Below are 24,899 nucleotides of genomic sequence, written 5' to 3'. Positions count from 1 at the left end.
CTTGGAACAGCATTTTCATAATCTGGACCAAAGACATGCAAGGAAGAAGTTGGCATGTTCCTCTTCTTGAAGAAAAGATCTAATTACTACAGCACAAATGGAAGGGGTCCAGTCCTGACTCCCACATTTTCTGACAATATTTTGCTAAGTCTGCTTATGTGATCAAGAGCTGCACCGTTAGAGCAAGGCAAGAGCATCCCCCATGATGGCGGTAACTATGCATGAGAAGTTTCCGAACAATTTGTAGGAAAATAACAGAAGTGTTATTTTTCGGGCAATTTAATTTTGATCATGGAAAACCTTGGCAAGGAAACACATGTTGCAAAATTATTAAAGAATTCGTTTCCCTCTGCACCATTTGTTTCCTTGCCTTCAATTTGCCTTAGAGTGGCCCCCTTCTTTTCTTCATGGAAAATCTTGCCATAAACTAAATTGGGGGGGGGGGAATCTGCCACTATATGTTTTCAGATATAAAATATGGATTATTGCTTGCTTTCCTGAAGACTAAGCAGAAGGTAGCAAATATTTTTTACAATGCCGTCATTTTTTTTTGCAAGACATACTTTCACATTCAGATTTATGCATTTGTTTGCTTCACAAGCAGAAAACTGGCATCTTCTTTTTGGAAAGTGCTCGAGGTAGCTCAATCAGTTTCTGAGTTTCAAGCTGTCATTATCATGAGAAGAAAATGAGCAACTAGACAAAATGAGGTCTTCTTTTCTAATAAAGTTATGAATCATGTATATTCAATATCATGGCTCCAGTCTGGCTTCATGCACACCACTCTCTTCAGAAAGCAGCAACTGAATAAATCAGTTGTTAGGGAACAAAATGGGGGATTAAATCCTGCCTTCTCCCACCAGACAACTGGTAGAAATTATTATCGCTTCAAGATGAGGAAACAGCCCCAGAACCTAGAAAAGGGATAGCACCTATGGAAAGCACCAGCGTTTCCATGTACGTGGCCCCCAGCTGGATCAGGTTGTGCAAGTCTAGCTGTAAACAACTTTCAGTGTAAATTATCAAAAAAAATTAAAGTAAAGGTCCAGTCCACCATCACTGTATATCTTAAAATTGTAGTTTATTTTTATTTCCTTTTTTGGCCTTCAAGTCACATCTGACTTAAAGCGACCCCTGGTAGGATTTTCAAGGCAAGAGACGTTCAGAGGTGCTTTTCCATTGCTTGCCTCTGCATCATGACATTGGTATTCCCTGGAGGTCTCCCATCCAAATACCTACCAGGGTCAACCCTTCTTAGCTTCTGAGATCTAACGAGATCAGGCTAGCCTGAGCTATTCTAGCAACTTTAAATTATATTTAAAACGATGTATGGCCACTCATGCTTAAACATCATCGACCCTGTGTCATGTTACATGTGATTTACTTTTCTGTAAATACAATTAAAATATAGCTACAATCACCAGATTAACCTATCTTTACTCCCATTTACAGTCAAAAAACAAATTCAGGAAATATGTTTCTATTAATATAAGCTATGTGAACGTTTTTTATGTCTCTAATTAAATTTTACGCCATCAAAGACATTTGGAGCATCACTCTATAGTTTGTATCCTAAAGCTCTATTGTTATAACCTAACCATGTGGAAAATAATTTCTGTCAAGTATTCATTCTAAAATATTTGATTAAATTGAATGTGTCGGTATCTATCATTATAATATATTCAGAATTGTCAGAATGCATATACCAGACAATCAAATTGAAGCAATTTTAATCAACATGTTTCTAGAAACCACGAGGATTTGCAAAAATGTGGCAGAGCTGGACATACCTGGGATACAGAGGCATTTGTAACTTGTTCCAACACTACGACAAATGCCATGTGCACAAGGATTCAGAGCACAGAAATCAATCAGCTGGGCACAGGTAGGTCCAGTAAATCCTGGACTACAACTGCAAGAATATGAAGCCCGGTCTGCGTAACAGGTTCCATTGTTTTGGCAAGGAGATGATGCACAAGGATCAACTTTCTCTTCACAAGATGATCCTGAGTACCCTGAAAAGAATAAGTGAATAGAACTTACTTGTATGTATTCATGTTACCAAATTTTTAACACAGGATAGATTTTTAGCAGCAGGGTTTTGTGTCTGGAGTTATCCCGGACACTTTGCTGATGTGTATAAAAGATCTCAAATGTGAATGAAAGAAGATGATACTGTATTCCCTCTCAGATTAGCATAGGGTTCTCAACACTGCAGCGGCAAATGCCAGGAGATTTTGGGGGGAGTACCCAGGGAGGGTGGAGTTTGGAGAGAGTGTGATGTCACTTCTGGGTGATACTCCTGGATTGTCACTATGTGGAGGCCATTTTTTCCCTTGCTCCTCAATTCCTTAAGGGGGGAAATAGGGTTGCCAGCCCTGCACCTGGCAATCCCAGAAGTTTTTGGGGGCAGAAGCCTGGGAAAGAGGAAGCCCATTGGATGCTGTCACATTGTTGTCCCCATTTTTTTCCATTGCTCAATACATGAAGGGTGGGACCAGGAGTTTGCCTGCCACAGGCAGGTACATGGTAAGCCTAAAGGTAAATTGGGGCTGGGGCTGGGTAAATTTCCACCCTACATGGGTAAATGATTAGAACGCCTAGATTAGGCTTTTACATGAAGGATGGCTTTTCTAAGATGTATGCACATTTTACACATCATGGCGTTGGCACCATTAAGTTCAAACAACTATAAAATAATGCAGCAACTGAGATTTTTCTTATCATTTGTAACACTTGAGAAAAGCCTCAAGTAATTATGCCTTTGAACCAGATGAAGTTTCTTCACCTTCTGGAAGGGCATAGCTTGCTGCAGCTACAAATGGCTTCTTCCACTGGCTGCCTATGAAACTCTTTTTATATAAAATAGCAATTCTCTACTTATTCATCTTTCCCTTCCAATGCTCTAAGGTATGAGGAGCTGCGTTTCTATCACTCATGGAGAATCTAGATGCAGGATGAGAATTCTTTAAAAAGGAACCAAAAACTTCCTAGGGGCAGTACCAGTGGTGATGAGGAAGGGCTCATTACAAACAGCCCTAATCTGAAGAAGCACCTCAGGCTACTTATTCATTAGCAAATCTGCAGGCAGGCAGGGCATGAAGGCTATGACTTCAAACGGGACCCTCCCTACCAGCTGATTTGCTACAGGCATTTAATGAAGAAAGGACAGGATGTTTCCTCATGATGTACCCTTGTATGATCGGAGGTTGTAGTCCGCCATTTGGAAGGGGGGCTGCATCAGGCTCCAGCCCTTCTGATGCAGTATTGGAGTACTCCCATCTGCTCATTACTTATAAATAATCTATTTACTACATTTGCTGAAGTTGAAGGCAGCAGGAAAAGAGGAAGATCCAACAAGAGCAAGGCTGTTAAAGATAGGACGTTTTGGAGGACATTGATTCATAGGGTCGCCATGAGTTGTTCAGGGGTTCAAGATAGCACACTTGGTTCTCCCCTCCTTATTTTCTCCTCACAACAACACTGTGTGGTAGGTTAAACTGACAGACAATGACTAAGCCTAAGGTTACCCAGTGGCATGCATAACAGACTAGGGATTTGAATATGGGTCTCTGCAGTTCTAGTCTGCTACTACACTGACTTCCCTACTTAGTTATCAGAAATTGTATGGATACTCTCTGTGAGTACAACTGAATACCCACATAGTGTAACCACAGAGTTTTTCAATAGGAAAGACAAAAAGTTATTATCTTATTTCTTGTCCTGGGTGTGGGGGGGGGGGGAGACAGACTTATAAACAAAATGTTGTTTTGTTGGAATATAAACTTTGGTAGCTCTGCTCCTACAATATTATGCATAAGAGGGTGCCTTCTATATTGAATATATGCAAATTATGGACTCAAATATAATTACATGATTAAGCTCAAAGACTACAATTAAAGCAACTCTGATTGTATATGCAAATTAGTATTTACCAGTAAAAAAGGTTATTAAACAACAAGTATATTAATATACAGAAATGGAAAATAAACATACAGGAAGACAGCCGCCTCACTGTGAACAAGGCAAATACTGAAAAATGTTGTTTCTCAGCTTTACATGGTATCTGCATTTTTTCCAGCAATGAAACAGGGACAAAAAAGCCTTGGGGACAGAATTATTATTGGCAGTACGAACCATGAAGCTGACCAAGATTTAATGAGAACGTGAAAATTTACTAAAGGGAACAAATAAACAGAAGCCAGAGAAAGAAATATCACACATAAAATATTGTTCAGAAATACAAAGAAATGTTTTTGTTGACAGCATTTTGCCATCAGGTTTCTAAGGTCAGTAAACTGAGCTAATCAGAGAATATCCTTACATCTGGTGGAGAAAAACAGACCACGGGAATAAAGTAAATTCAGGGAACATTCTACAGATAAAGTGAGCAATATAATGAGGAAATGTTTCGGATCACAAAGAAGTTTAATTACTTTGCTTGGCAATAGCCATAAAAACAACAGACTGAAAATATTCTGAGGAAGTGCAATATTGCTTTATTATGCATTTCGTGAGCTGGTTGGTGATTGCATTAGATTTAGACCTAGAAACAAAAAGCCAAATGTGATAATGAAGTTAGCTTGTAGGATTAGTGATAATGAAATCATCTGATATGAAACGGACAGCTGGGCATATTAAGTAAGTAAATGAGAGAAGCAGTTCTGATTGTTCATTTACAAGTTAGAGGGTAACCCAAAATTCATGCCATACGAAAGATAATAAAAAGAACTTGGAACATAATCCACGTCTAAATTTACTATATCTGTTCAGTTTTGTAAATTTCTTGGCTACCTTTTGATTGACAGAACACTGAAGGTGGCTTACAGAAATTTCTGGAGAGAAACCAACAACAACCTAGACAAAGCGCTTTTAAAAAAAGAAGCTTTAATAAATAAAAACAAATCCACAAGTATCATATTTGCATCCTGCCCTTCCTCCAAAAATCGCAAAGTCGTATATGTGGAGTTAATCCATTTAATGTAAGTATTTGAACACAGGTCTCTGTGGTCCAAGACCAACTATTATAGCATATAACAGAAAATAGTTATATTATAACATATAACCAAAAATAATAAAAATAGGTAGAGGTTTAATCACAGTAAATACAGCAACTAATTAAAATGTGTATTATCTCAGTTTTTAGGGAGTTTATGCATCTTGTAATGTTTAGAAAGTAAATTATGAGTATATGTACAGTGCCATCCTATGGCGGTGATCTACTCAAAATCCTACTCAATAAGGCTTACTCCCAGCAAAGTATTATTTGGATTGCACTGGTAATGTACTATAAACAAATTACTAAGGGGTCAACTATACCTTACCTTTCTTCACTTGTTTACACTCATTTTCCCGTGCTCCCCACAGATGTATAACAGATATTTATCATCTACATGTTACCTTTCTTCACTTGTATACTCTCATTGGTGGCACAGGGACCCTTTGTGTACCCTGACTGACATACTATATACTGCTGGAGAGAAGGTGAACAAAATGAGTGACGGGTGACTGTAGGTGTGCCAAGTCATGGGACAGCTGCAAGACAAGGGAGCAAGGCAAAGGGAGGGGATCAGCCTACTAGCATCTAAGAGTGATAATACCCATTCAAAAGACTGGAGATACTAGGGTGGCATAAATGGTCCCACACAATCTAGGAATAACCTCTCACTCAAATTACACATGATAGCAAAACTACAGATAACCACAATTTGTAATCTTACCAGTCTCACACACAATCACACAGGAAGGCAATCATCTGTAGTATCCAGCCATATGATCAGGCAATTTTTACCAATTAGAAATATGAGGATGCAGGGAAAGGTTATAAAAAAAAGTAATCCCACCATGTGCCCGGTCATGGGATACAACTGGCATTATGTACTTCGATGTGACCTGTGGTGAGTTTACCAGTGGTGGCCCCAGGGTAAATGGTAACCTATAGTCATCCATATGAAAATGAAAGAGCTGCTGTAGCAGACTAGGCAACTTTTGAGGCATACATTCTTAAAGAACTAGCTTGACAATAAGTTGATCATAAATATAATTTGATCGTAAATCGGGAAGACCATTTCCAAAAGCATCAAATCCAATGAAATACTTAAGAGACTTCTACATTCTGCTGTTCTGAGACGCAGCATTTTTAATGTGCCTATAAACTGTCTTATCCACTTTGCATAACAGTTTATGTCATTAGTTATGGCATTAAATCTGATAAAATGTAATCATTCATTTTCAAAGCATCAACGCTTTCTGAAATCTTGGAGGTCAAATACAACTTGGAGGTCAAACACAAAACTGTACAAATCTAACAAGATATGTGAAGTGAAATGAATGAAGCTCCTTCTCTTAATATATTCTAGAACTGAAATGTGACATCCCATAGGAATTACTGAAATCTTTAAGTATGAATAGCTAAGTCTGAAATATCTTGTGGAATTATTGTTATCATTATCTTACCAGTGGCCTCAAATGTTCTCTCAATTTTAATTTCTTACCTTTCTTTCCTCCTGTCATGTATAGGCTTGAGCTATGCTATAACAGTTCCTCAACCTTTTTTTATTATTATGATTATTACTGGCTTATTATTACTGAAAGCCAGCATGGTGTAGTGGTTAACAGCGGTGGTTGGAGCAGTGGAGTCTGATCTGGAGAACCGGGTTTGATTCCCCACTCCTCCACATAAGCGGCGTAGACTAATCTGGTGAATTGGATTTGTTTCCCCACTCCTCCACGTGAAGCCAGCTGGGTGACTTTGGGCTAGTCACAGCTCTGTTAGAGCTCTCTCAGCCCCACCCACCTCACAGGGTGTCTGTTATGGGGAGGGGGAGGTAAGGTGATTGTAAGCCGGTTTGAGTCTCCCTTAAGTGGTAGAGAAAGTTGGCATATAAAAACCAACTCTCCTCCTCCTCCTCCTCCTTCTTCTTCTTCCACACATCTCACGCTACTGAGTGATGAGAAGTTCCAAGGGCAACAGTACAGGATGTGGATACTTGAGAGCACATTCTTATGACAGTGATTTCCCTCTTGCGCACATACACCCATTCCATTTGCTATCTCTATTTTGAGGACTTGTGTTGGCTTTGTAATATTTTGTTTCCTTTACCAGCTTACAAGTGGAACGTCAGCAAACTGGCAGTCCTTTAGCCAGCAACCAATCCAGTGACTCCTGTGCAAGATTCCCAGCAAAGTTACAGCCATTTCCAAGGCTGCAATTGCAGTTCCAGCGTTTTCTTCTCCCTCTGTTTGAATTAAAAAACAAAAACCTGTCCGTTCCTCCCACACTCCCTGCAGAGTAGGTGTTGCAGGCCCCACTCCCACAAGTAAATTACTCATGGAGGGGGGAGGCACTGAGAACTATATATTGCCATTATTGTGATTACATTCCTGACTACCAATCAGGCAACACTTCAGACAAGTCATAAGGACAGAACCAAATTCATAATACCTCCTTTCTGTTTCCCTTTCTCATGAAGTTATTTATTGCCATTGTCTCTTGTTCATTATGTTTTATAGTTCTAAATATTACTTCTCCTGGATTCTAAATGCTTTAGCTCTAACTGAATACTGGCCTATGGCTTATCTTTCCCCAGTGTGCTGAATTAGCAATTTGAAATAAAAAAGTCTCCTCGCAGCATGCAGTTACAATTAACCACAATGGGGAGAAAATGCAACAGAGTGAGAACTTAGCCATGGAAGTACCGACACTGAAACTAAACATTTCAGGGCAATCTCAAAATAGCATTATGTGCAACTTAACACACCTGCCCTTCCAAAGTAGCTGCTTCCCAGGCATTTGCAAAGTGTCTAATCTCACACCCACCCACCTCACCTCATCCTCAAAATAAAGGTAGCAAATGGAGTGGGTGTATGTGCGCAAGAAGAAAATCACTGTCATAAGAAAAGAAAGTGAAAATTAGTGGTTATTCAATCCAGTGAATAAAATTTGGACTGTGATCTACACATTGTTATTTTCTTTCTTCCTCTAGAAAACTTGTGTATTCTGATACCTGTAAACATTATTTATTTAGTTCATTTATACTCCACTTTTCTCCCCAATGGAGACCCAAGGTGGCTTTCAACAGTCTCCCCTTCCCCATTTTATCCTCACAACAACAACCCTGTGAAGTAGGGTAGGCTGTGAGTGTGTGACTGGCCCAAGGCCAGCCAGCCAGCTTCCATGGCAGATACTCGTCTGACGCTCTAACCATTAGGGGGTGCACACTGGGAAACTGTTTGAATTCTGTATTGTAATTTAAGAAAGGCAAGGTTTTAAGAATTATTGAAAATGTTATCATACTGTGAAGACTTGTAGGGTTCCATTTCTGTTTTTTAATTAAGTTTGCACTGGATGTCTGCCCACTGTTTTCCATTAGTAGAAAATGGCAAAGTTTCCTGAGTGGATGTTTTCCCAAAAATGGTATCCAATAACAGGTAACCCAGTTCACCGTTTCTTCTGAAGACCCCACGAGTTTCAAATGAATTGGACAACATCTGATTTTACAGCTGCTTGAATAAGGTGCCCCACTCCGGCCATCTTCTCTGCCTAGTGGCAAAAGGCATGAAAATGGCCACTGGTTTTCTGGAGTAGAGGTTTGTAGGGGGTTGTTTTTTAAACCAAAAATAGTGAACAGTGAGTAAAAGTAGTCCTTCCAGAGTGTCTGTCTAGTGAGGTGCCCAACCCACTTTGCCAGTCGCACTGAAGAGGAATGGGAGCCTACCTATCCAAACCTAAAAGGTAAAGGTAGTCCTTGCACAAGCACCGAGTCATTACTGACCCATGGGGTGATGTCACATCACAATGTTTACGGGGTGGTTAAGCAATGAGAAACATGACGTTTCCCCAACTCAATAATGAATCTACAAAAAGGTGGAAAACAGGTAATCCACTAACTGGAGACAACCAGAAAAGCCAACAAACCAAGAAAAAAACCCACAATGAAAACAAGAAGCAAACTCCTCAGGACAAAAAAGGTGGAAGAACAAAGTAAACCAAATATTAGAAGTCAAGTTGGTTTTTATACCCTGCTTTTCTCTACTTTCAGGACTCTCAAAGCGGCTTATAATCACCTTCCCCCCCTCCCCACAACAGGCACCTTGTGAGGTCGGTGGGGCTGAGAGAGCTCTAAGAGAACTGTGACTAGCCTACCCAATCTGATGCTGGGCAAGTCAGGTGATTTTTAAGGTCGGCAATATCTGAGTACGCACCCCTACTAACCACTATGCTTTGGTATTATTTTAAAAATAGCCGAACTGGTGCACTGTTGGAACAACTAATGACAAAAGATGTATACCATTCCACCTTTCCATTGCAGAGGTAACTGCCACAATGTAAAGATCCTCACTCTCAGATTTCTGCATGAATATCAACCTTGTTGTGCTGGTAGGCAGCTTTTTCTGCATTTTCCTGCCAATTGTAACACTGGTCTGAAATCACTGTATATGTGATCCATAAACCTGTTGTGTAGCATTGCATGCACTGTGTGGTCACCTATTTGGCCAACTCAGCCTAAAAAACCCACAAAGATTATCCAAGGCCTGGATGCCCAAAAGGCCTACAGGTTGCCTAGCCAAGTTCCAATGCTACCATGAAGCATTCACTTTAATACTGTATTGCCCCAAATACTTTTACTGTTCCATATACCTACTGCTCAAATATTCATTCAGTTTTCTTTTAAAAAAAAAAAAAAAGATTTATTTGGCTAGAACAGGATTTGGACAGAATTAGAAAGCTAATTTACGTCTGGCTAAGTCCCAATGTCTGATCGTCTCAGAGAATACCGTTACTATTTTTATAACCCCAGTGGGTGGGTGGGGGGTACTTTTATGAAATTACAGAAAATACTGCTGACATCGTTTATCAATTTATAGATCTCAGCAAAGCAGTTAAATGGGTCACTCATTATAGTGGTTTACTCCAAGGAGAGATAAGAGCCCAGTGTTCAAAGCTATTACAAGCACACTTTAATTGTTAAGCAGGTATACATAGGGAAATAATGATTAGCTACAAGAAAAGTCTACAGCATGACCCAAGTGTACAAGAAATAAAGTAAAGGATAACCAGAACAGACTGGGAACAGAAATATTATCACCAGCGAACTCCATCCAGAAATTAACTGATGATGACTAATGCAAGACCTGTGTTATTGAAAGCTTCCAGTTGCAATAAATTTAGAAGCAATCAACGCACATCTGGCATTTACAGGCAGAAGGTATATGTTTCCCAGCATTGCAGAGTGTTCCAGTCTGACACATGATAATTATTTGACATGCACTTAGGAGAGTTAGGATGACAAGGTGATCCTGTAACAGGGTTAATGCCTGCATAAAGTACTTGAGATCATATGCACTTGCAGCAGAAGCAACGAGACAGAATTAGAAGCAAAAGTCATCACAACACCACCAACAGACACCAGCTCCATAAGAACATAAGAAAGGCCATGCTGGATCAGACCAAGGCCCATCAAGTCCAGCAGTCTGTTCACACAGTGGCCAACCAGGTGTCTCTAGGAAGCCACAAACAAGACGACTGCAGCAGCACCATTCTGCCTGTGTTCCACCGCACCGAAAATAATAGGCAGGCTCCTCTGATACTAGAGAGAATAGGTATGCAGCATGACTAGTATCCATTCTAACTAATAGCCATGAATACCCCTTTCCTCCATGAATATGTCCACTCCCCTCTTAAAGCCCTCCAAGCTGGCAGCCATCACCACATTTTGGGGCAGGGAGTTCCACAATTTAACTATGCGTTGTGTGAAAAAATACTTCCTTTTATCTGTTTTGAATCTCTCGCCCTCCAGCTTTAGCAGATGACCCCGTGTTCTAGTATTATGGGAGAGGGAGAAAAACTTCTCCCTGTCCACTCTCTCCAAACCATGCATAATTTTATAGACCTCTATCATGTCTCCCCTTAGCCGCCTTCTTTCCAAGCTAAACAGCCCTAAGCGTCCTAACCGCTCCCCATAGGACAGTTGCTCTAGTCCCCTAATCATTTTGGTTGCTCTTTTCTGCACCTTCTCAAGCTCTGTAATATCCTTTTTTAGGTGTGGTGACCAGAACTGTACACAGTATTCCAAGTGTGGTCTCACCATAGATTTGTACAAGGGCAGTATGATATCAGCAGTTTTATTTTCTATTCCTCGTCTAATTATGGCCAGCATAGAATTTGCCTTTTTTACAGCAGCCGCACACTGGGTTGAACATCTTCATTGAGCTATCCACTACCACCCCAAGATCCCTTTCTTGGTCTGTCGCTGCCAGCACAGATCCCATCAGTGTATATGTGAAGTTGGGATTTTTTGCCCCCATATGCATCACTTTACACTTACTCACATTGAATCTCATTTGCCATTTTAATGCCCATTCTTCCAGTATGTAGAGATCCTTCTGGAGCTCTTCACAGTCCGATTTCGTTTTAACCACCCTAAATAATTTGGTGTAATCTGCAAACTTGGCTACTTCACTGTTTAACCCCAACTCCAGGTCATTGATGAACAGGTTGAAAAGCACCGTTCCCAACACAGATCCCTGAGGCACCCCACTGCTCACATCCCGCCATTGGGAGAACTGACCATTGATTCCTACTCTCTGCTTCCTATTTGTCAGCCAGCTCTCAATCCATAAGAGGACTTGTCCTCTTATCCCATGACTATGAAGTTTGCTTAGCAGTCTTTGGTGGGGGACTTTGTCAAAAGCTTTTTGGAAATCCAAATACACAATATCCACAGGCTCATTCCTGTCCACATGCTTATTGACGCTTTCAAAAAACTCTAATAGGTTATTGAGACAGGACCTACCCTTACAGAAGCCATGTTGGGTTTTGCCCAGCAGACCTTGCCCTTCTATATGCTTGACAATACTATCTTTAATAATGCTTTCCACCAATTTACCCGGAACAGACGTTAAGCTAACTGGCCTGTAATTTCATGGGTCCCCCCTGGAACTTTTTTTATAAATGGGCAGTTGGCCATTTACACTGGCCATTCTCCAGTCCTCTGGTACAGAGGCTGATCAAAGGGACATATTACCATCTGTGACCATTGCGCCACCACTTATCCATTAGGAGGCTACACTAACAATACTTCAGGAAGGCACTAATTAATGCATAGAGATGACCAAACAAGACCGTTCTGCCCCGGCAGAGAACAGTTAATAAATGTGTAGGTTACTAGTTGTGATTTATGCCCTATGCCTTTAAATTATAGCATTTTGGGAAATGTAGTCCTTTAGGTTAATAGGTCATATGCTTTCCATAAGTTTTTGTTATTGGTTTGTTTTTTCTTACTTCCGGAGAGAGCTTGATTATATTGAGGCTCTCCTAATCCCTTTGGTTTTAATTTGAGGATAAGAGATATGAAACTAGTGTCTTTTTACCACAACCTCTCTATGAACATGCATGAATAAACAGACACCTTTTTTCATCGGACGTCTGAGCCGTGAGTGTTTTCAACTATCCCATGGGAAGACAGCCGTCTTGTGGGTATTACTAGAGAGGGGCGCATTAGAGCTGCCGTCAAGAGATTAAATTCTCAGGATTCTCAAGACTTGACAGTAAAAAGACACTTGTGGAATGTCTCTTTCGCCCTACGCCCTAAAGGGATGATAGCAAAGGAATGCAGTTGTGTGCCTTGGCAAGGAAACAAAGCAATTAAGTCTGTTTAAAGCCGAGGTCACCCTACTTAATACCCAGACAACACACAAACAGGCAGGAATACAGACATTAATATGGTGGTCTACACTGGAGAGGTTAATGTACACAGTGGTCAACAGGGCAGCTAGGGACTCCTTGTGCCACAAAACTGCAGTTTGGGTGGGCTCCCTGTACTAAGGGAACATTACTAGATAGCCAAGAACTAAACAGTCCCCTTGAGGGTCTGAGGCCCAACGGACACATTCTCAGTATACAAGGAGCAATTCATGTCCTCACAGCAGAAAGAAATAAAAACACACAGGTGATACATTTGCTTATGCCTCAATAAGTGCAATCAGAAAAAATGGCCCATGCACCACAATATCCTTCATTTTGCTCACCCCCCTTAATCAACTCACACTTCTTCCATGTGCTAATGTTCTAGTGTCTCGCAAATTGTGCCATCAATCATGTTATGGCAGTAACATTGTGTCCGTTATCATATCAGAAGGAACTGGAGAAATGTTAGGTAGTAACTGACCTTTTGGGAGCTCCTCACTTAATCTCGCCAAGTGGCAAAGGCCAAATTAACATGCAGAATCCCTGATGAAATATTGTGGTAGAAAACCCACTGTTAACACCCCACCCCTTGGTATAAGCCCCATTGAGAAGGCAGCTGAGGTGGTCATCAAGGCATGGTTTCCTAACCTGTTAACTTTCACAAGAATTGAGACATAGGTGTTACAGACACTATGTTTTATTTAACAGATTAATTAGTGGAAGCAGTTCAGCAGCATAACGCAGAAATGGGTTTGCCGGCCTTCCTGTTCTCGCAGGCCCCTCTGCCTTTGACATCAATACAATTTGTACATCTTTCCCCATCACTATCATGATAGGTACAGCTGCATCTGTTATACAGCTGGTCAGGGATAAACTCTTAAAATTACAGGAGTAATCTGAGAGAAATTCACGCTGCCCTGACTCTCTGTTCTCCAGAGAATCAGGACGACGTGGAATTCAGTTCAGGTGAAAACTTTATCCCCCCTGATTTGCTTAAGGCTTTTCAGGATTGGTGGACACCTGTTTTAGTCACCCTGTTCACTCATATAGACAGGTCTGGTAGGTTCCCTCCGTTAGATCCATGCTGTGGGCCTTCTCCAGGTCCCAGAGAAGGCACGCAGCACAGATCTAAAGCAATTTCATGCCGCCTTGATTCTCTGGACTCCAGACAATCGGGGTGGCATGGAATTCAGATTCATGCTGTGGGCTTTCTCCGGGGCGGCCCGCAGCATGGATCTAACTGAATTCCATTCCACCCTGACTCTCTGGAGCCCAGAGAATCAGGGCGGCATGGAATTCATTTTTCAGGTTCGAGTTTATTTTTGGTATTTTTCTGATTTGGGTTTATTAACCTGAACATTTTCAAAAAAAAATCCAGGTTTTTCAGACATTTGGAAATTTCCGGGTTTGATAAAGCTGAACCAGAAAAATACCAATAATTTTTTTTTTTTTGCACAGCCCTATTCAGCAATATCAACCTATTCCAAATACAGAGTTGCCGTGGAAATCTTGTCTCCAGTGGTAGTTCCCTCTGTTTCAAGTATTCTGGTTCTGATACTGCAAAGAAGAATTAATTATGAAGGTGTGGCCAGATCACCAATATGACATGGGGTGTTTGGTGTTTAGCCAGGTGCAATTCCTTGGAACGTTGTGGGAGATTAGCTGCATCTAGGGATTGTGGCCCAAAGTCCCTTCCCCTATTCTGTGTCTTTTGTGTTGGGGACAATGCTACAACTTCTACATGGTTTCCCCCCATTTCAGTGGGGATGGATGACATTCTGTGACCACTGGTATTTGAACGCTCTTGAAGTGCTCAGGGTAAAGGACGGAGTCCCACTGTGAGGTCTGGGCTCTACTTACCAGGGTAATTTGTCCGTTAACCCTAGCTGAAGCAGTAAAGCTGGGTGTCTACACTGGGAGTCCCAAGTATCTGAAAAGGATCTCAGAAATCAAGTGTTAGCAATATGCCTTTCCCATGTCACCATGAGCCTTTGCTGTTTGTACAATGCCTTTTTTTATCAGTGTAATCTCCAAATCACTATGTGAGCAATTTAAATGCCTCGTGCCTTGATATATAAAATCTGCATTCCCTGGCTGGGTCTTATATTCCATTTAAAGTATGCTATGATTTGGCTGAGGAATTACTTGGAATTCTAACCTCCACTGTGCCATCACTCTTGCAGAGGAAATAGAATCTGGAGCTGTCCACTTTATATGAACTTTCCCTGAAAGTCAACTTGGAAACTCCAGCTGGTATGCTGTAGTTGGGTTACTATGGGAACTAGGCAGAACATGCATGCCACATCCATTCTGTAGCCACTCCATTGGTCACTGATCAGTTACCAGGTTCAATTCAAGATAATAGTTTTACCCACAAAGCTCTTAATGGCTTTGCACCCATATACCTGCAGGAATGACTGTCTTGCTATGCTCTAAAACAACAGATTCAGTCATCTGAACAAAGCTTCCTGAAGGTGCCACCCTGCAAACCGGCAAGATTAGCAACTGCCTGTTAACAGAGGATTCTGTCTTATGTCTCCCATCTTGGGGAATGGCCTGCCAGAAGAGATCAGGAAGGCACCCACACGTCTATAATTCCACAGAGTGTGTAAAACACAAATGCTCAACTGTGTCTTTTCATAAAGAGATTAGCACTATAGTAGAATGGAACAGTCAGGAGGATGCATATATAAGGAAACAGGATTATGCATCATAAGCTATTGCATTGTTCATTGTATGCATCATCTTGCTTTTACTGCATTGTCTTCAATGTTCGTAATCATTAGACCGTTGTTGTGTGTGCACTGTTTTCTAATTCTGTAGGCACTTTACACACACACAGTCCTTGTCCTACTGCATTATTTATGGATGTTGTATGCTGTGTAACGGCATTGTTTAAGTACTTTGCAATCCACCTTGAGTCTCAGCAAGAAAGGCGAGCTATAAATAAATAAATCAATTTCACTAAGGATAAGAATTGCAATTTATGAAGGTTAAAACGGGAAAGTATAGAAAGGAGTATCATGTAAATATGGTATATACATGAAGCTAGTATCAGAAAAGGAAAAAAAATTCAAATGCAATGTAGATGTAATAATGGTTTGGATCTGATCTATGGTTCTGTTCAGCAAATGAGCAGAAGTGCTTATAGAATTCACAAGCCTTTTAATAGGAACATAATTATCGAAACCATTATTGCTTACCTTCTGGACACTGGCAACTGAATCCATTCATGCTGGAAAAACAGGATCCTCCATTTTTACATGGCTGTTGACGGCAGTAATCAATATCTGACTGACACAGATCTCCAGTATAGCCTTCACCATGATGGAATTGAAGGATTTGGATTTTAAAAAGGAGAGAGATGAGCAGGTTTTAAAATTAATAAATTGATCATAGTAGCATTCAAATAACAACCAGGTATTTCCTGTAATTCTCATCTTGTGCGGTAGTTTTTCATACTAATCAACATTGTCAATCTGGCCTCCACCTATATAAAATCAAAATAAAAAGCAACTGGGATATTCCGAACTGTATTTTGCCAGGAGCAATACTCTGAAATCACCAGTGTGCATAGAATTAAGGCTGAAAATTTTCACAAGCAACTGGGTAGGCACAAACAATATTTTAAATGTACTTGCAGCAAGTCCAAAAACAGTTATGAGAAGTCCCTAAACAATGCATTATATCAATGGAAATCACATTTGGGTTGTAGTCACCAATACTGACCCATATAGCCACAAAATCATGGCTTTATGACCTGTTGGAAAACATGACCCAAAACAGAGAAAGTGGTCTTTCTAGGTGACTTGCACATTAGTTTTCAGCTCTTTCCAAATATGCAAAGAGGGTGTGTCTGCAGGAGCAGCAGCATTAGGGAAATATCTCTTTGCCATAACAAAGCTGCCCTTGGCAATGTTTATACTCAAAGGTTACTTTAAGGGCTAAACCACATCTATGTTGGGGATCCGCATTTAGAACCTCAGACATGTATCTTAAGCTGTAAAAAGTAACCATGAAGGTGGGAGGATGATATGGAGGGAGGTCACAGTGCTGGGAAAGGGGAGAATTCATCTCCCCCCACCCCAGCACCATTAATCCAGTCTGAACTACCTCTCACAGATTATTTAAATTCTAGAAGGGAAGGCAGGGACCCACATTGTGCCTGTCTTTCAGAAGGCTTAAAACAGCAGGGAATGGGACATTTATGTCTAAGGAAATGGCACTGGAAGGGGGGGTTACTTTCCCTCTCCTAACACTGTTGGCCAATCAATATTGGGCCCCACAGCGGCTACTTTTGCACCTCAGTTCCACATCTGGTGATTGAAACATGGAGCCTTGGTTTGGCTCTTAACATCTCCACCTTATAGTAAAGCACATGCTTTATTTGTCCTTTGATTTCAGATTTACAAGGAAGAATACTGCATATCTACTATGGAAATGTTTTACAAATTTGTAAGTACAATATCAGAACAAGGGTTGTGAGGTCTAGTTTTAAAATTCTCTGTATAACACAGGTGTCTGTCAGTATTTTATCTGTAGCATTTTTGTCTGTAGTATTATATTACACTGAATTTAAAATTTATGTGAGCTTTGCGAAAAGCTAGAAATAAGCTTCTGCCAAGACATGCATTTGAAATATAATTTTATCAGTAAATATCTATAATTCATAAATTTTGGTTATTATATAACACATCCACAAGCATTAGGTTATATATTATCATTTATTATTATCCATCTAGGTTAAGGCTGAAACATCAAAACCATATATGTAAACATCCACCATAGCAATTTCATGGTATGGAAATCTGATAATTCTTGAGTGGTATTAACTTTAGAGAAGGTGATCTCTATAACACAGTGATCAGAGATACCCATACACGATTTTCACTGCCTTTCCCCTCGCAATGTAAACCCTCTACCATAATTCCATGCACAGTATATTCAACACCTATTCCAATATTTTTACCTTCAAAATACACCATTTGTTTTTAAAAAAGAGGCATAACATGTTGAGGTAAATTAGTAAAGCTCATTCAACAGTGATGTTAATGTTTATTAAATATAATTTGTTTCAAACAGAAATCTAGGGCTTATTTTTTTTACAGTAAATCATATCCCAGTTTTGACAATTTACTGTTAGCTCTGTGAAAATTAGTGCATTTGTACCTGCCCTAGCAAAAAAGAATCGTAATCTTTGGAGTATCAACAACAAATGCTGTATATTACAAATTAGCATTCTCTCAAATTAGCATTTTCTCAATCAATCTATCAGGGAACAGCATTATGTAGTTGTTTATTCTGTACTGTTATAAAGCAATGAATTACGTAGCTCTTAGAACACAACACAAGCTCCAAAAACGTTCAAGGTAAGATAAGAAATGTGTCAGAGTGTGTGCACATATCTGTGCACCTCCGTGAATTTTCACTCACCTAACGATATTAATTACACTGAGCTTTTATTGAAATGACTGTTTGGGTTGTGTTTTAAACAAATCCACCATATTCAATGCCCAATTTACACTGATTATTCTCTCACACACATCTGCATTAACAAAGCAAACCTTGGAACGGAGCTTGCTTCAGTACTGCAAGAAAAGAGGGGAGGAGATTTTGCCCTATTACCTACTGAAGGACCCCTCCTGAGTTTCATGGCATTTTGTTCAGGAGGATACCATAACACTCAGTTGAAAAGGTGGAAGGGGAAGGTGGGTAAAATGCTCGCAGTTGGTAGGATGTTCAATTAATGCAAAGGCACATGAATACATAAAAATGCCTTATACGGAGTCAGAACATAGGTCTATCAAGGCCAGTACTGTCTACGTTGAATGGTAGAAGCTCATCATGGTCCCAGGTAGAGTGGCCTTTGACACCACCTGCTGTCCAATTTTTTAAAATGGGACATGTCAGGGATTGAATCTGGGACCTTTTGTGTGCAAAGCAGATGGTTTATCATTGAGCCTTCAAAGAAAAGTCCCAATTTATTTACAAGAGTATTTAAAGGAAAACTAAAGACAAACTGACTGGAGAGTGTTATTTTTTCAGAGTTTAGACAATGTTTGGACTCATCTATTAATTCTTTCCTCTTCAAGAGTCTAGTATAGACTTCATTCATGATGACCTTGACAGTACAGCTCATTCAAGGCATTCTGTTTCAAGTTCAGTTACAGACTACATTATCTTCTTAAACCTACATTGCAGTTAATAGAATTTAAAGCATTACTTAACTGTATTTACATATCTTTCTTGTTAAGGAAGTACTTGGAAGCATTTGCATACTTGTATTAAATAGAATAAATGAAGATACGTGCACATAGAGAGGTCACATCTTTCCTGAAGTGCTTAAGTATCATTTAAATCTGAATAGTTAATACAAATCATTTATTGTTCGGGTGTATAATGTTTTTTTTATATTGATGGAAGAGAGATTGAAATGCAGTATTTAAAAATATCAGACATAATGGACATCCTATACATAAAAGGCAATTCAGCATTTCCATTTGATTTCACTGAACTTCTCAAGTGACTATTCTTTCTGGTTCAACATGGTCAGGAGAGATCAACAGTCTTCTTCAATCGTTCTCAGAATTGTTTTTCTTCCAACAGGCAAGACACTTTCCCCCTACCACTACTGCACTGACATATATGTGACATGTTTAAGTGGCCTCTGTACTGAGCAGTTCCTTCATTTCCCAACTATCCAGACCTGTCTTATCCTCCATCCTTGCCTGCTGATCTCTGCCTGTCTTTGGTCTTTTATGCATGAGTACTTTGACTCACGTTCACCCCTGGATTCACTTGGTTGTTTCTTGGAGTTATGCATGAGTATTCCATCCCTTAGAGTTGACCTCACGCCCAGCCTGTGCATGTCTGGGTCTTCCCAATCCTTTAACATGAGTCTTTGATCTTCCCTGAGATCAACCCAGGTCAAATTGTCACCATTACCATGCATAAGCCAAAGTCTGTCTGCCCACGGCCCCACATGCCCCCATTCTCCAACTCCTCCTCCAGCCAACCTTTCAGCCATCCTCTCTGCAATGACCAAAGAAGCCATACCGGACAAGGAGCTGGCTGCCCTCTGATGGTTTTTTTCTTCTTGGTATGATGATATATCAATATATCATTAAAAATATAAATAAAATTGAAGAGAGGCAGCCGAGGCTAGATCTGGTGCTCCCCCCCCCCCCCGCATTTGGGTGATGAGATACCCAGGAGAAGGGGGGGCAAGCAAGCACCTGATTTTAGCCTCAGCTGTCTCTCCCTTCAATTGTATTTATATGTTTAATGATATTTTGATATATCATCACACAAGGAGAAAAAAATGGTGGAGGGTGGCCAGAGAAGGAGGCAGCCAGAAGAAAAAAACTTGGGTTGTAAAATGGCTTGTAAAATGGCAGTTGGGTTTCTCCCGCTCTCCCCATCCCCTTTAAAGAAGTTGGGTTGTAAAATGGTCACTCGCCAGGGGGAGGGGACCAGGGGGTAGTGGTGATGTTTTTATCACAGTAAGCACCACAGCCAATTATAAAGCAGTGTTTTCAAGGGGCGGGGCCTCAGACGCTTCCAGATTTTTGCTGGTGATTCTGCACTGCTCATGATACTCCAGGACTTTCTTCAGGACAAACAACACCATGTATAGCGTATTTAGAATTTGGACCAGAAAAGCATGGGTCAAGAGAGCAATGAACACAAGGTAAAACTCCCATGCATAAAAGACCTTTGACAGTACTCACATCCTGCTTTGCAGACAGCACTTAATTTTGTTTTCTCAAATATAACAATATAGTGCAATCATGCACCTGAAAATCAAAGCAGAATTTCAGGGCTCTACCTATCCCTTCCTCTATTGAATGAAGCAGCCCTAACATCTCCTTATGTGCTAAAAAAAAGTTGCTTAAGATGATGCAGGAGAAGGTAGGATGGGACTCTGTATCCCTACTCTGGTACCCTTGGATCAAAATGCTCATTGGAACAAGTCTATGGCTAATGATATTCATAGACGTACATTGTTCCTTTATTAGGTCTCTCTTCTCCTTCCGTCTCAAACCATGAAGGATAAGGTTGTGCAAAGCAACACTTTAGATGCTTACTGCAAAACCAAACCATTGTTCAAAACACAACACAAAACTTACCAGGGAGGCAAGTACAGGTGAAATTGTTCCCATCGTGTTTTTCTGTGACATCCATGCATGTTCCATTGTTCTGGCAGGGACTACTTTGACAGGCATCGAATTCTTCACAGAAAGCACCCAAGTATTGATCTTCACAGTCACAGAAAAAAGTTGCCTAAAACAAGTACATGCCATTTTATTATGAAACTCCAAAGCTTCTAAGTCCTGGATTTTACCAAGAAGAGACGTTTCATTACTTTTCATGGTTAGGGAAAGAGAAGACTTATGGTAAATAGCCAATTTTTAAAAATAAGATAGGGGGAGAAATCCTTAAAGTAGAATGTGTGTGTGTTTTTTTCTAATTTAGCCTAAGATATATTTTTCAGTATATTATTTTAGGCTGATTTTTTAAAAAAAAAGCACTTTTGATATTCTCACAATAACAAACATAGAATATCTTTAAAATACTTTGAAAGAGCAAGTTTTTTTTTTTAAGAAAAGAAACCCCAATAATAATTGGGACCATAATTAAACTATGCATCCTGATTCTATGTACTTTCCTTTAGATTTAATCCCCACTAAATTCAATGGTTAATCCCCACTAAATTTAATTCTAAGAAAGTAGTGACAAGACTGCAGTCCAAGTTAAGGATGGACAGGAAGACACCAAAGGGCTCTGCTTTAACATAAAGTACATAAAGTTCAACATAAAGTTCAACAATGAAGCCAGACATTTTCTGTTTATGCTTTGTTTCCTTTTAAGAATGAGAGACAGGGAAGAAAAAGACAGACATATCATTAAAATATTATATGTAGGCCTTATTTGAAGGTTGAACATAAGGTGGATCCTAAATCAGAAACACTATTGCTCTAAGTGAACAAAGGGGAGAACATTAAGGCTTGCTAAATATAGCGGATCCACACTACCGATCTGGTGAATAATCCTTTGGTTGACAATGAAGACGAATTAGCTAGCAGTAACTCATCAGTTGGAAATGAAACAGACTGCAGTTTTCTTTCCATATAAAATTAGCAAGATGAGGGAGCCTGTGCCAGATTTCACACAAAGACTGCCTAGTCATCATTTAAATCCCTGTTTAGCCCTCTGTTTCTCTCTATCACCCATAAACTGCATGTTTCCTTTTAGTTTTGTTCTTGCTGTGAATTTTTGTTTTTCCAACACTTCTGTTATTTTTGATGTCCTGTCTTTTTTGTCCAGATGTCAAGGCCAACTCCTTTTTCTCCTCTTCTTGTTGATGTTGTGGCTCCTGGTTAAGGCCAGCTAGATCTTTTTCATAATTCTTCAAAAAGTTTTTTACTTCCTCCTGTGAAGAGATAGTAAATCTGACCTCTTTGTAGGTAAAAGTAAGTCCCTGTGGGAAGATCCAGCAGAATCTTATTCCATTCTTCTTCAATGTCCCAGTAAATTCTTTGTACATATTTCTCTTCATCATCAAATGTCATGGGATATCCTTAAGAATGATAAGAGGATTTCCATTCACAGACAAAGGATTATCATAGAGGGTTTGCATAATATAATCTTTCATCCTTATATCATAAAAGGAAATCATAATATCTCTTGCCTTTGTCTTCTCCAAACTGGCGGGTAAAGGAATTCTGTATACTTTGTTTATTGCATAATCCAGATCTTGTTCACTTATATGAATCAGGTCAGCCAATGATTTTATGATAGTTATTCTGGTACATCCCATTGCTTCTGGAAAATTGCGAAGACGTACGTTCGATTGTCTTAATTTTAACTCCATAGTAGCCAGTTGGTCTAAAACATTTTCTTGTTGGAAATGTATAGCTTGAATTTGATTACCTTGAAGTATCTGTTTATTTTTAATATCTTTCTGTTCTTCAATTGCCTTTTTAATTGAAGTATCCATTTTTCCCATGTCAGTTTTCATTGTAGATATTTGAGATTTCATATTTGTAATTTCGCTTGCCAAAATGTCCAATTTCTGACTAGTCTGGTTGGTAGTTTGAGTTAGACTAGTCAATAAGTTGGTTAGCTGAGCAAGACGTTGAGATTGTTGCTCATATTGTTTAGTAAAGGCATCCATGTGTTTTGTTAACATTTCCTGTATTTTCTCGTCGGCCTTTCCCATGTTTATTTCTGAAAATAGTTCTAATAATTCACCAATCCAAGAAGTGCTATTTTAAATATGTTGGCAGGGTCCAAAACCTTGTAGTGGTTCTATTCATCAATTATACAGGTCCCGGGATTAAATGGCTGCAAATTCTTCTCTCCGCTGTAAAACAATTAGTGTTGTTATAAAGGGCCATCAAGTTTTATTGACACTCTGCTCGATTGTAAAAGAAGGGGGGTGAGCTGGGCATTATTTAAATCGCGGACCTTCGGCTGTCTTGTTTTCCAGTAGTAGGACTATGTTGCGTGTTGCACAATAAAGACACACTTCAAGTCCTGCGATTTTCCTGTATGATCTTTCCCTTTGAGTCTCGATGGTTTTCTTTGATGAATCGGAAAGACGTCATCTCCAGAGGAATTTAGCCCATTCGCTCCCACCCCTTTTAACACCTCGGCTTCTAATTGGTAGCTAGAGTGTCTGTCAGCCATCCCGTTTGTTATGCCAAAGTGGAGATCGAATAGATAAGGCTCCTGCCGTTCAACTATAGTCTTTTTAAACAAACAAAGTCACTTATATTCTGGACAGAGAGATGCAGATTGCATTGATGATTGTTACGATATTCCAGAGCTTCAATTTCAAGGTAAAGACAAAAGAATTCTTGCAACTTACTCAGATGTTGGATGATAAGGTTATGGTGATGATAATTTTCTTAGATGGTGATTGAAGGGGGAGGACTGAACCTTGATTACCCATGAAATGTTCCGGCGATGACTTTCCCTCTTGCCCGCAGGACCGGCATCAAAACTTTCGAGGGGCTTAGAAGCCTCCCTCGGAGACTTCTGGAGGTCAAACCGCATAAGTGGCTGCAGGGAATTCCTGCTTCCCAAGTCCACTGTTTAGGACCGGGTTGAGGTGCTGATTAGCACCCCAATTTGAACATTTCTTGGATTTTTCCTGGAGAGTCCAGGAAACATGGCGCTCAGCCCAGCTGCCCCAGCAGGAAGTCTGGACCACACTTTTTCAACCCATACTCTCATTCCATTTTCGTCCATCCATCCTTTCTCATGAACATGTACAACAACTCCTCTTGGAATCACTTCTTTTGGAAATGTTTTCCTTTTGAAAATTAACATGGGTGGCAATTTAGTGCCATCTGCACAGCAAGACAACACAACCATGTAATGGGTTTTCTCATGTCCGGAGGTTTTCACGGTGATAGTTTTGGCACCTTTCAGATCAACAGTCCTATTAGATGGCACATCAAAGGTTAACAGGACTTCATCCATATTCCCAATCTGGCCAATTTCAAACCCATATTTCTTCCTAGCATCAATTACAAATTTATGAAAAGACAGAATCTTAGATTCATATTCTTTTGGCATTATTTGCGCAATTCTGGTTTTGGTGCGCATAGCAAGGCCTCATCGCCTCATAAATCTGTAGCACCACGATGGTGATCCAGTAAAATTGTGAATGCCTTTCTCTACAGCAAAGCATTTCTCTACAGCACACACGCTTGCATGCACAGAGGCAAGTTAATGGGGAATAAAGAGGCTGGAGTCCGCGGCAAGTGCCTGCGCCTTACAAATGTAATGGTTAAGAGTGGCGGTTTGGAGCGGGGACTCTGATCTAGAGAACCGGGTTTGATTCCCCCACTCCTCCAGTTGAGAAGCGGAGGCTAATCTGGTGAACCTGGTTGGTTTCCCCACCCCTATACGTGAAGCCAGCTGGCTGACCTTGGGCTAGTCACAGCTCTCTTAGAGCTCTCTCAGCCCTACCTACCTCACAGGGTGTCTGTTGTGGGGAGGGGAAGGGAAGGTGATTGTCAGCCACTTTGATTCTGCCTTAAGCGGTAAAGAAAGTCGGCACAGACAAGCCAACTCTTCCTCTTCATTACTGCCAGAACCAGAGAGAGCACCTTTTAACAGTGAAGTCAAAGGGCGAAAACGCAGGGGAGGTTTTGCCTTGGGTTTGCCACTCTCTAAATGCACATTTTCTCCAGCCAAA

At 40.2% G+C, this 24,899-nt stretch overlaps 1 protein-coding gene across 1 annotated transcript in view; it reads right to left on the bottom strand.

The window, feature by feature from the left end:
• The window catches only part of DNER (delta/notch like EGF repeat containing), a 171,906-nt gene that overhangs the window by 25,249 nt on the left and 121,758 nt on the right, over nucleotides 1–24,899 (bottom strand). The window contains exons 6-8 of the mRNA XM_056850405.1: nucleotides 20,818–20,971; nucleotides 15,892–16,005; nucleotides 1,791–2,015 (exon numbers count right to left, since the gene is read on the bottom strand). Coding sequence (XP_056706383.1) covers nucleotides 1,791–2,015; nucleotides 15,892–16,005; nucleotides 20,818–20,971 — 493 coding nt within the window. The remainder of the gene's footprint in view (nucleotides 1–1,790; nucleotides 2,016–15,891; nucleotides 16,006–20,817; nucleotides 20,972–24,899) is intronic.

The sequence above is a fragment of the Euleptes europaea genome, chromosome 5 (genome assembly GCF_029931775.1).
Source record: "Euleptes europaea isolate rEulEur1 chromosome 5, rEulEur1.hap1, whole genome shotgun sequence".
Taxonomy (NCBI): domain Eukaryota; kingdom Metazoa; phylum Chordata; class Lepidosauria; order Squamata; family Sphaerodactylidae; genus Euleptes; species Euleptes europaea.
The sequence above is the reverse complement of the archived record's forward strand: the minus strand, read 5'-3'. Positions and strand labels throughout refer to the sequence as shown.